A 13643-nucleotide genomic window follows, 5' to 3' on the forward strand; every position below is an offset into this window, starting at 1 on the left:
CCAGAGAACACCAAGATTGGCAAATTTGCCACTGGTGCCCTGTGCTCTTCACAGATGAAAGCAGGTTCACACAGAGCACGTGTGACAGATGTGACAGGGTCCGGAGACACTGTGGAGAACATTCTGCTGCCTGTAACATCCTCCAGCATGACTGGTTTGGCAGTGGGTCAGTAATGGTGTGGGGTAGCATTTCTTTAGGGGGACGCAAAGCCCTCCATGTGCTTGCCAGAGGTAGCCTGACTGCCATTAGGTACTGAGATGAGATCCTCAGACCCCTTGTGAGACCATATACTGGTGCGGTTGGCCCTGGGTTCCTCCTAATTCAAGACAATGATAGACCTCATGTGGCTGGAGTGTGTCAGCAGTTTCTGCAAGACGAAGGCATTGATGCTATGGATTGGCCCGCCCGTTCCCCAGACCTGAATCCAATTGAGCACATCTGGGACATTATGTCTCACTCCATCCACCAACGCCACGTTGCACCACAGATTGTCCAGGAGTTGGGGGGATGCTTTAGTCCATGTGTGGGAGGAGATCCCTCAGGAGACCATCCGCCACCTCATCAGGAGCATGTGGAGGCCACACATACTACTGAGCCTCCTTTTGACTTGTTTTAAGGACATTACATCAAAGTTGGATCAGCCTGTAGTGTTTTTTTCCACTTTAATTTTGAGTGTGACTCCAAATCCAGACCTCCATGGGTTGCTAAATTTGATTTCCATTGATAATTTTAATGTGATTTTGTTGTCAGCACATTCAACTATGTAATGAACAAAGTATTTAATACGAATATTTCCTTCATTCAGATCTAGGATGTCTTATTTTTGTGTTCCCTTTATTTTTTTGAGCAGTGTATAACTTTCATTATTGTCCATTATTACTATATAATAAATTCCTGGTATATTCACATTGAATATGAATACAACATGTTAAAGTATGTTTCAGGATTTATTTTTAGACTTATCTGACATGTCTCATTGAACACATCTTACTTCAGTGATATTTCTAAGAACACCTGAAGAAAAACTTGATTCTACAGGCTCATAAATTGAAAGCTGAAGCTAATTTGCAACAATAGCTTGAAATAATTTTAATTATGTTTTTAAATTTATTTTGAATGGCTGAAGAATATCAGTGAATTCTAAAATTATATTACTCAAAATTTACATAAAATATAAATGAACAATAAACTATCTGCAATTATCTCTAAAATAAATTTACAAGATTTTAAAAGTGCCTACTTTTCTTTTCTTTTTTTTCTTTTTCCTTTTTTTCTTCCTCATCTTCCCCTCCAGCACCAAGTAAAGTAAATATAATTCCAGTTTGTGAGTTTACCCCTACAGCAGTAACTACCATTCTTCCAGAACCTTCCATAACATGTGTACCTAGGATGAAAAAAGCATGTGTGAATTAAGGATAAGCAATGTGAATTTTGTAGCTTTATGAAAATGTTAATGCTTATTTATTTGGTAATCTAAAGAGTTCAAGTAGTTTGCATAGAGTTATCTTTCATTATATCTTCTAATAAACCTGTGAGGTAGGTTGGCTGAGAGAAAGTCACAGCGCTCAATTGCTGGAAAAACTTAAATCCATGATAATATACAATTATTATGATCAACAAAAGCAGCAATAAAAATAAAAAGATATACTTATTTTATCAAAGATGAAGACACAAAGGGGATCAAATGCTCTCCTGGTGCTTTGAACTATTTATATCATAATTTCAGCATACTAATACTACATAATTTCAGATTGGTTAGACATATCTATCACATTATTCCCCTTCATAGTAAGCATCTAATGCGAAGTACGGAAATAGTGAATAATAGTAAGCAAAATAAAGGCTGGAAGTAAGACAAGAGGAACTTACATCTTATTTATATCAATATCTTTCACCTCTACTTTTTAAATCCCTCTAGACTAGTGGTTCCCAAACTTTTTCAGTCCACCCGCCCCCTTGGTGCTACAAACTCATCTTAAGTGCCCAACACACAGGGGTGGGATTCAAATTTCTTAACAACTGGTTCTGTGGGCATGGCCTAATTTGTGGGCATGGCTTGGTGGTCATGTGACCGGATGGGAGTGGTTTGGTGGTCATGTGACTGGGTAGGCATGACTTGCTGGTCATGTGACTGGATGGGCGTGGTTTGGTGGCCATCTGACTGGGTGGGCATGGCCAACTGGCCATGTGACTGGCAAACCAAATATAAGTGGTCCTCGCTTAATGGCCAGTTGCTTAGTAAGTGTTCTAATTTATGACTGACCTCCCCAGAGCTACCCGTTTTGGAGTTTTGACAGCCATGTGCGTACACACACACACACACACACACACACAAACACAAACACTCCCTTCTAACCCGGTTGGAGCAGGTGGTTGGACTAGATATCACATTCACTTTTTCCTCCCTCCCTTGCTTTTTTCTTTCCTTCTTTCTTTCTCTTTCTGTCTCTTCCTTCCATCCCCTCTCTTTCTTTATCTATCCTTTTTTTTCCTTTCTCTCCCTTTTTCTTTCCCTTTTCTTTCTTGTCTCTTCCTTCTCTTTCTCTCTCCTTCGATATCCCATTCACTTTCTCCTCCCTCCCTTTTTCTTTTTTTCTCTCTAATTCCCTCTCTTTCTTTCTTTCTGTCCCTTCCTTCCATCCCCCCTTTCTTTGTCTATCACTTTTCTTCTTTTTTCTCTCCATTTTTCTTTCTTTGCTTTCTTGTCTGTCCCTTCTCTTTCTCTCTCTTCCCCCCCCTCTTTCTCTCTCTTTATCCCTTCCTTAACCTATTTTCATTTATTTTATTTATTTGTCAAGTGATTATAAGAAAACAGGTATAAGTATAAACATAGTTATGAATACATGAAATGGATACATATAGAAAAATAAAAATAAACAATAGGACAGCGACGGTACGCACGTTGTGCGTGTATGCGCACCCCCTACAGACCTCTTAGGAAAGTGGGGAGGTCAATAGTAGACAGTCTAAGGTTAAAGTTTTGGGGGTTTGGGGAAGAAACCACAGTCAGGTAGAGTATTCCAGACATTGACCACTCTGTTGCTGAAGTCGTATTTCCTACAATCATGTTTGGTACAGTTTACCTTGAGTTTGTATCTATTGTGTGCTCTTGTATTGTTACGGTTGAAGCTGAAGTATTCATTGACAAGTGGGACACTGCAATGTATAATTTTATACACTATACTTAGATCAGACCTAAGGCGGCATAGTTCTAGGTTTTCTAGGTCTAGAATTTCAAGTCTGGTGGCATAAGGTATTCTGCAACGAGTAGAGGAGTGGAGAACTCTTCTTGTGAAATATTTCTGGACTTTCTCAACTGTGTTAATATCAGATACGTAATGCGGGTTCCAGACTGATGAGCTGTATTCAAGTATTCGTCTAGCAAATGTTTTGTATGCTCTAGTTAGCAATGTGATATTACCAGAGAAAAAGCTACGTAGGATTAGGTTAAAACTCTTAACATCTTTTTGGCTATGTAGTTGCAGTGAGCTCTTGTACTTAGATCATTAGAGATGAGTACTCCAAGGTCCTTGGCAGAGTTTGGCTCATCAACAAGGTCTTGACTATTCAGCTTGTATTTTATTTTCTGATTCTTTTTGCCAATATGTAAGAGAGAGCATTTATTTTTCTGCCCAGGCAGGTGTGGCCTAATCTGTCAAAGGCCTGGGCTAATCCTGCATCACCCTGTTTCCCTTTTCAGAGGCCGAGGCCCTTAATCTCCCCGTTTCCTCCCCCACGACCGCCTCTTTCATCGTCCCACGGCCGTGACTTTCCTTTCCTTCTGCGGCTGGCTGCCAGGGAAGGCAAGCAGGGCTGAGCAATTGTTGTTGCTGGGCTCCCTGCCAGCCCACATCACTCTTGTCACGAATGCCTGCAGCCGTCAATTTTTTTTCCAGTGAGAGTGGATTGCAGCCGTACCCCCCCCAAAAAACACATGGTGGCTGGAAGTTTTTTGCAGTGAAAGTTACCAAGCTCCAGCTTTTCTCTGCTCCTCCATTGCAGCGCTGCAGCTGCATTCTAGGCACTGGGCCCGCAGATCCACCCCATTGAGCCTGCTGCACTGGAGAGACTTGCCCAAGCAAGTCCGAGCGGAGTGGTGCAGCAGTCAATGGGGTAGGCCTGCATGGCTGGTGCCTAGAACTCAGCAGCAGTGGCGCGTTGGAGAAGCAGAGCAAAGCCGGAGGTCAGTAATTTTCACTCCAAAAATCTCCAGATTCCGCATGGTTTTTTCGGTACAGCTGGAGTCCAGCTGCACTGAAAAAAAAAACCACACGGTGTCTGGATGCTTTTTACAGAGCAAATTACCGACCTCCAGCTTGGCTTGCTCCACTTCTCCAACACACCGCTGTGGCCGTCAGCAACTGTCACACATACACGCGATGTCGCACATGCACAATAAGGACTGATTGGGTAGGGAATGGAGGAGTGGGCAGAGAGGAGCAGGGCCAGCCAGGGGCATACTTTACTAGTTCTCCAAACTACTGTGAACCAGTAGAATCCCCCCCCCCTCCGAATTGCACCCTGCGAGGGACCCACCTCCCTTGCCTCTTAGTGCCCCCCTAAGGCATCCCACTGCCCCCCAGGGGGAGGTACCACCCACTTTGGGAACCACTGCTCTAGACAATGATTATTGGAGGTTTTAATATAGATATGAAAGGAGGAGGGAGAGAGAGATTGCCATGAATTTTAACTTTAATCAATCAGCAAGCAAGCCACTAGCCTACCACTTGTAGTGGAAAACTTTTCTAATCAGTCTTCACTTGTCTCCTGCATCAATAAATAAGGATGTAATCCTGACTGATCTTATCTTCATTTTTTTGGAATATATTTTGAACCTTTAGTGGAAGGAATTATGTCTCTCATAGAAACTTTTTTTATTATCTTTGACTTTTGTTGCAAGTCTTTGTTCGTTCTGAGCCATTGCTATCCTGACTTCGTCTTTGCAGATTCTGGCTATCTGCTGATATTCTGCCTTAGTTCTTTGTCCTTCTTTCCATTTTTTGTATTTGTCCTTTTTTTCTTTCAATTTGCCAGAGAGATCTTTGTGCAGCCATGCTGGTTTCTTCTTGGATTTCTTGTTTTTCTTTCTCAGTGGTATTGTGCTGGTCTGGGCTTCTATGATCATACTTTTTAGAGTTTCCCAAGATTCTTGAGTTGTTTTCCCCTTTAGGATTTTCATCCATGGAATCTTTCCCAAGTTCTCTCTGAGTTTATTGAAATCAGCTCTTTTAAAATCCAAGACTCTGGTGTCATTATGTTCTGTTGCTTGTGTTTGTGTTATGTTGAATTCTAGTATGACATGGTCACTCTCACCCAAGGTTCCTGGAGTTTCAACTCACTCTAGCACTTCTTCTCTGTTTGTAAGAATTAAGTTCAGTATGGCTGTCCCTCTAGATTCACCCTCTACTTTTTGGACAACAAAGTTGTCAGCTAGGTTAGGAACTTATTTGATTTCTCACTTGGTGCAGAATTAGTTTTCCAATTGATATCAGGATAATTGAAGTCTCCCATTACTATTGTTGTGTGTTTCCTGCATATGCTTGTTAGTTGGCTGGCAAAAAGGACATCTATTTTTTCTGCTTGATTGGGTGGCCTATAATATATGCCTATGGCCATGTCATTTTTTTTTTATTTTAGATTGACCCATATGCATTCTAGGAAGTTTTCATCTTTGGTTTCATGCATTTCTGTAGCAATACAGTGGTCCTTTACATACAGTGCAACTCCACCTCCTCTTTTATGAGGTCTGTTTTTTTTAATAGTTTGTATCCTTCTACCAGTATATTCCAGTAATGGGTTTCATCCCACCAAGTTTCTGTTATTCCAACTATATCATATTTATGTATCGTAGTTCGAGTTCACCCTGTTTATTCCCCAGACTTTGTGCATTTGTATATAGGCACTTGAGATCTTTGTGTCTGACACTGTGTTACTGTCTACATTACCTGTGTTGTGCCTGCCTGCCCCTACTTTCTTGCCACCTGTTTGATTAGTGCACGTGGTATGGCACTCACTATTAAATGGTTGGTTTTGGTTGGCATCAAGGTTGATAATCTTACCTGCACAAACATCTATTTTGCACGCACTGGTATCCTTATTAGTTTTAGGTTTCTGGGGACAGAGATGTTCTGAATCCATTAATTCTCTGTCCCCGCTGTTCAGTTTAAATGTTTATCCAGGAAATCTGTGAATCGAATGCCAAGTAACTCAGTCCCTTTCTTTGATGGATGGAAACCATCTCTTTTGTACAGTTTTTCATTGGACCAGCTGCAGACATCATGACTAATAAAACCAAAGCCTTCCCTTTTACACCACTCCTTTAGCCACACATTAAACTCTGCTATACACTGCCCTTTCTCTTTTTGTTTCTTGTATACTGGTAGAACCTCTGAAAAGATAAGCCTACAGTCCATATTACTAAGTTCATACCCCAAGCTCTGGAAGTCTTTCTGAACAGAAAGTACATCTTTCTGGGACAGGTCATTTGTACCAAGATGTATAATAGCATCAACATCACAGCCCTTGATGACTTAAACAAATGGTTAAGTCAAAGACTACCTGTTCCTTGAACATTTGTTAATATATTTAAATGTTAAATTGCACTGAACATTCCTATGAATCTATGGGGGGAAATAAACATAGTCAAAATGATTATATCTTCTACACTGATTTACACTTTGAGATGAATTTTTATATTAATTCCTTCAGATGTTTTATATCAAGAGAGAAGTTATTCAGGATTTTTTTTTATGGGATAGCCATATGGGTATTTAATGGGACTTTTTTTTAGCTTAATGTAGGCTTTAACACAAAGAATGGGGCTATGTATGTTTAACTCCGAGATTTTCAGTTCTACTAAGTGGCTTATATTTTAATTAGTTTTATAAATAAAATAATTCTGAGTATAAACTATTATAGGAACAATTTATAGGGAGTGAGAATATTTTCATGGCAGGTCACGATTCTTACATTATGAAAAAACATCATTCCATACATATCTTATTTGTATTGTGAAAGAAATTTAAGTATTGAATCATAATACTAAATGAAATGTAACTCAAGAAATACATTATTTATGTATCAAATTTTGGGGACTGCACCATTCTATTTTTAAATATTATGTATCACTCTTTACTTTGAACATTTATTTCATTACTGAAGTATTAAACAATTAATTATTGCAGATTGGCGTGAAAAATAACATACTGAGGGCCACAGTTTCATTAATTTGTAATAATTTTCTATTCTAGTATACCAGTATTATAGAAATTATTTAATCTTATGGGAAAAGAAGATACTACAGTTACATATGCTTAATTAAACTAATCACATTAAAGGATACTTGTATGTTTGAAATCCTACCTGTTGTTAGGACCTATCATTTTGGTCCTGAGGAAGTTAAAAATGTAATACATAATATATAAGAGCACTAGTTCTTACCATACTGTCAACTGGGAGGAAAATGTGTCACATAAGTAGAAGTAGGAAACTTTGTTCAGTTTCCATAATATCTCATGCTTAGATCCTAGCTATGATTTGATCACTCACCTGAGAGCATCATAAGATCTCGATCCAACACTTTTTTAACAAGATCAGATTCTCCAGTGAGCGAGCTTTCATCAATTCTGAGGTCATTGCCTTGAATAAGCACACCATCAGCTGGTAAAAGGTCACCTAAAACAGAAGCCAGAACTATATTTAACAAACAAATAGTAAATTACAGAGATGACAATAAAATAAAGGGGTATATTTACCATATTTTACTTGTGCAATGTCACCAACAACTATGTCAGCTACAGGTATCTGGATGACTTGGCCACCCCTGATGACAGTAAACTTCTGCTCTTGTTCAATACGGCTTTGCAATCCCCTAAACTGCTTCTCTTTACTCCAGTCATTAAAAGCTGTCACTAATACCACACAAACGACAGACAGGAGGATTGCAGCTCCTTCAATCCATCCTGTCTCACCGTCTTCTTCTTCTTCTCCAACTGATACTGTTCCACATACTGCAGAAAGTAAACAAATAATCCAAATTTCATATTCAGTTTTTATATTGATCTAGTTTATTCCAAAATCACAATGATTTAATCCATACAATCATTACTTAATTATATTGAGTATGTTCTAATAACAACACATCTGCTTATTCACTATTTAAATTTAACTATCTCAATTGTTTTCATATTCCACAAACCTTAGTAGGTAGTACAAGTAAGCCACTTTGGTAAGCCACTTTGTTGGCTGTACTACAACTATATTACAACTATTGTAAGGTTTTTTTAAATGGGCATCTGTCCTGTTCTCCCATGTCTTTAAATATATTTCTATTTCCATAGATTTTCAGAATTTCCTGCTTGTTTAATCTCGGTGGGTTTTTTAATTGTTATTTTATATTTATTTATTTATTTGAGAAAATTTATATGGCCGCTCACTCACTCTCAATGAATTTGGGTGGCTTATGAAAATAAAAAGCCAATATACAAATAATAAAAATAATAACCCCATAATACTTTAGTTTATTAACTCATGTTTTCTATTTTAGTCTAACTTAAGCATTTTATCTTAATTTAGTTGTTTTACTCTATATTCCCAGAGCTAGTTATAGAGGATCACTAATATTTTATTGGAAATATATAAGGTGGTAAGGCTATTTGGAACAAGCTCGCCAAATCCTTCTTGTGATGTAGTTTATAATCTCAGAAATTATGAAAGAAGCAACTGGGATAAACCATACTGTTTTTGCACTCTGATAAGATCTACTTCTTAAACTTTTGCTGATGTATGTTGAGGTTTAAATACAAGGTATCATCTCACCACCCACTTTTTTCAATTTTGGAAAGTGGGCAGTGGCAGAAATGTCCTCTGTTGGTCTCTCATTGGAATGATCTAAACTGTAAATTTACATAGAAAAATTATTGCAACAGTTATTTAGTTATTTAAGAAAATTTATATGGTCAGCCAACTCATACTCAGTGACTACGTTTTAATAGCAATATAAAAGTAACATAACATGGATCAACACTGTTCCCTTGGCATTAAAATAAACTTCAAAGCTATGTATGTACAAGCAGTTATAAAAATAAATGTACAAATAAATAAAACTAACCAATCAATGTTTCATCATGATCTTTTATTCTTCTACTTCTAATTGATGTACCTCAAATCCAGTTACTAGCCATCTTCAGAAATTCAAAAGAAATGTTTTGCAATACATAGAAGGGAAAATGAAGCATCTCTCCTTCAACTGTTTCAGCAGATATATAATTAGCTGGAGTGATGTGTCTGCTTCAAAAAGGTTTCATGTGTGTATACATACAGACCTACACTGTAGAAAGCTGGGAGCAACTCCCCAAGCAATTGTATGACCCTTGCAAAGTAATTTGTAGGCAAGTACTTAATTTGTCCTCTCACAAGTTGCAGAACACCTGTTCTTAAATAGATAAAAACCCAATAAACAGATAATCTTAAACTGACTCATAGATAGTCTGACTTTAATCTAATTTTGGATTATATGATTTCTCATAAATAAACACATAGCTAGTTCTTACTCAAAAGATGTATCCTATCCAGTTTTCAATGCTAGTAATCATTTGCCCAAGCTCTCATAAAATTAAACGATTATAAACCCCAATTCTTTAGTTGGAAAGGCTCCATATTGGAGTACAGAATAATAAAACAAGTTTATTATCAAAGGTGAACAAGCAGTACTCAAAAGGGCAAAGCAAGCATCTCCACCAAAGATGCTAACTCTTCTTAGGTACCACATATAGTACATTTTTCAGTATAATTATAATGAAAGAAAGAAAGTTGTTTCTTTAGTGATTCAATAAGTTCTAGGGGTCTTTATGCTTTATTAATTGTGAGGATCAGTAGATACTGAATAAAAACCCGAAGAGCTACAATCAAAATTCTACCAACAAATATCTGCTAATGCAAAAGGCCTTTTCTTCATTACTTTTTATAATTCTCCTACTCCAGAAAGCAGGGTGGACAACACATTACAATTTAAGGAGAAACCTTGTTTACCATCTGATATTATCAACTGATAGAAAAAAAAACTGATTCAAAAAAGAACAAGTAGAGCCAATCACACTGTCATAAAGTATTACTTAAGCTATATGGTTTATGTCAATCAGGACAAACATAGATTCTAATTTAAGACAAAGGATGGGGGAAGTGAAGTTGGAGCTTAATCCTCTCTTGGCCTGGGACCAGACCTTGCAATTACAGAAAAATATTAACAATGCTTCTTCCTCCTAACTTCTAAGGAATAAATACAAATAAAACAAAACAAACAAAAAAAGAAAGAAAATAAAAAAGTAACAATGAAAATGAAAAGAAACAATGTCTTTAGTTTCCTGGCTAGTTAGCAAAATTTTACTCAATCACATTTTTAATTAAATACTAAAGGCTACCTTTGGGCTGGCAGAAAGCACTCATTATTTGTCCAGTGTGTTTTACAAATGGAATCTATTAATATTATAACACATATTAAAGCAGCCAGCAATGCCATTTATTGGATAGGGATGGCAAGTGTACTCAAAACAGAAACATGCTTTATCTGTCAGCTAATTCCTAAAAGGAGTCAACTTTTTCAGAGATAGTAGCTATATGGTTTTTTTACAAACAAGAATTTGAGTTAAGGAGGATGCTCATTATTGCCTAGTTCATGCTTCCTTTACATAAACATATATTTTCCTAAATCCATTCAGGACCAAGAGAAACCAATGAAAAAGAAATGCTCCTCAAAGGTATCTTATTCAGTTATACCTGAGGGTATCCAGAATGTAGAAGGCAAACAATTGTTTAGAAATTAATCCACTAGTTTTCTCTCAATTAGCCTTTTGAACAGAGATTTTTGCTCCAAATAAAATAAATCTGCTTAGAAAACTCTTATATTTGGTAGTCGTACAAATAATATTAATATACCTTGTCAAATTTTGAATAAAGAGGAAACTGAAATAGCTTTGTAACAGCCTTCATAGACTATCTTTCATAAGAGCCCCCGGAAGAAGCATTTATTCATTTTATAATTCATGATAAAAAATTAAGTGCCGCTGAATTGAGTGCAGTCTCTAGTAGTTATATGAATATTAAAACATCAGAATACTTGCATCTGCATATAGGTAAAAATAATTTGGAAAGAACTATATGTAGAAGCATAGTAGGAGATTCAGATTTAAAGAAATAATATATAAAGTTATATAACAATCAAAATGGGTTGATATAGTTATATACACTTTTGTTGAAACTATTACTACCCTGGAAGACAGTGTGATAAGTGATGTAGTTCTTAAAAGTAGTGGTATTGCAAAACAGAATGCTGGCAGTTCAGAAAGTACTTACACTACTTTCTCTTTTCTACAGAATTTAAATGAAATAAGGAACATTTAAATGGATGGCTATAGCATTCATGTGATGGCAAAATTAAAAGATGTGGAAGACAGCACTCCTGGAAGCACAGAAAGCAGTCATAACCAAGAATTCATTATCTTTATTTAAATTACTATATCAACTAAAACTTTAACCAGACATACTGGGCAACTAACCAATGTTCTATAGCAAGATTTATAAATAGTTTGCTTTAATCATATTTTGTTGAGTAAGGTACAATAGCTTTGTTAACAAATAAGCCTTAACCCTATCAATATATTACATTACAATGAAGCCAAGTAAATTACATGTTATGTAATGTGTAAACCATTAGGGTTGACTTTAAAGAATATCCAGGGTTCTAGCTGTTCTAAATGCAATACCTGCGTTTTAATCAGCATTGCACTGGTTTCAAATTTATTTCTCAACACAATTCAGAGTTATAGTTAACTTTTAAAGTTTTAATGGCCTTGCTCCATTCAGACTACCTATGGAATAAACAGACAGAACATAGATCTAGATTTATCTGAGGTACAGAAAGAAGATTTACCAATTCCTAATTATACTGCTGAATAAAGAAAGATTGGGATAATCAAGCAAAGATTGTTACAGGGAAAGATGAAACAGTCTAATTTTAAAACTAACGCCAAATTCAAATATAAAATTTGATTATTTGATTTTAATATTGTTTCTGTAATAAACTTTACTTGTTAAATTTCAGAGTTATCATAAAAACTGAAACATGTTCCACTAGCCTGAAATCTTCCTGATCCTATTCTGAATAAAAAATATGTATATCCCCAACATTGAAATATTTAAAGGAGGCTTTGTTCCCAGGCTACTTTAAAAGTAAGCCAACAACTGAGCAATAGGTTTTCCGTACTTCAGAATGTCTATAGAGGTTCTCAATAATCCAGGTCATGGCTGTCCCTAAGATATTTTTTAAAAGAAGCAAAGAAATTCCAGTTGCCTCTTTAAAAAGCACCTTTGGGACAGCATTTCAAAAGTTATCTCAGTGAACATGCCAGAGAAAGAATTCTGCAGAAAAACATACTCTCGCTTTACCACCTAAAGCTTCTGACGGATTTTGAAACAATATGCAATATTTGTGTTAGACCATTTCAGATACAGTGTGTTAATTTTTAAATTCTGATTTTATCTGATAATTCTGAATTTTGTAGCATCACATTTAGTCATTACAATGAACAATATATGGTAAATAAACATTTATACTATATACACTGCTCAAAAAAATAAAGGGAACACAAAAATAAGACATCCTAGATCTGAATGAATGAAATATTCTTATTAAATACTTTGTCCATTACATAGTTCAATGTGCTGACAACAAAATCACATTAAAATTATCAATGGAAATCAAATTTAGCAACCCATGGAGGTCTGGATTTGAAGTTACACTCAAAATTAAAGTAGAAAAAAACACTACAGGCTGATCCAACTTTAATGTAATGTCCTTAAAACAAGTCAAAAGGAGGCTCAGTAGTGTGTGTGGCCTCCACATGCCTCTATGACCTCCCTACAACTCCTGGGCATGCTCCTGATGAGGTGGAGGATGGTCTCCTGAGGGATCTCCTCCCACACATGGACTAAAGCATCCCCCAACTCCTGGACAGTCTGTGGTGCAACATGGCATTGGTGGATGGAGTGAGACATGATGTCCCAGATGTGCTCAACTGGATTCATGCCTGGGGAATGGGCGGGCCAGTCCATAGCATCAATGCCTTCAACTTGCAGGAACTGCTGACATACTCCAGCCACATGAGGTCTATCATTGTCTTGCATTAGGAGGAACCCAGGGCCAACCGCACCAGTATATGGTCTCACAAGGGGTCTGAGGATCTCATCTCGGTACCTAATGGCAGTCAGGTTACCTCTGGCGAGCACACGGAGGGCTGTGTGGCCCCCTAAAGAAATGCCACTCCACACCATTACTGACTCACTGCCAAACTGGTCATGCTGGAGAATGTTGCAGGCAGCAGAATGTTCTCCATGGTGTCTCGGACCCTGTCACGTCTGTCACATGTGCTCAGTGTGAACCTGCTTTCCTCTGTGAAGAGCACACCGTTTGAGCCACCACATGCACATTTGTGAAGGTCATTTCACAGGGCTCTGGCAGTGCTCCTCCTGTCCCTCCTTGCACAAAGGCGGAGGTAGTGGTCCTGATGCTGGGTTGTTGCCTTCCTACAGCCTCCTCCACGTCTCCTGATGTACTGGCCTGTCTCCTGGTAGTGTCTCCATGATCTGC

General features: G+C 37.3%; 1 protein-coding gene across 6 annotated transcripts in view; it reads right to left on the reverse strand.

Annotated features, from left to right (window-relative positions):
• Nucleotides 1-13643, reverse strand: part of ATP2B1 (ATPase plasma membrane Ca2+ transporting 1) — an 85587-nt gene that overhangs the window by 25207 nt on the left and 46737 nt on the right. For all 6 annotated transcript variants that reach the window (XM_026698887.2, XM_087934536.1, XM_026698859.2 and 3 more), the window contains exons 4-6: nt 7756-8010; nt 7550-7675; nt 1242-1385 (exon numbers count right to left, since the gene is read on the reverse strand). In XM_026698887.2, the coding sequence (XP_026554672.1) occupies nt 1242-1385; nt 7550-7675; nt 7756-8010 (525 nt within the window). The remainder of the gene's footprint in view (nt 1-1241; nt 1386-7549; nt 7676-7755; nt 8011-13643) is intronic.

The sequence above is a fragment of the Pseudonaja textilis genome, chromosome 5, assembly GCF_049901715.1.
Source record: "Pseudonaja textilis isolate UNSWEBS1 chromosome 5, rPseTex1.2, whole genome shotgun sequence".
In the NCBI taxonomy this organism is placed as follows: Eukaryota; Metazoa; Chordata; class Lepidosauria; order Squamata; family Elapidae; genus Pseudonaja; species Pseudonaja textilis.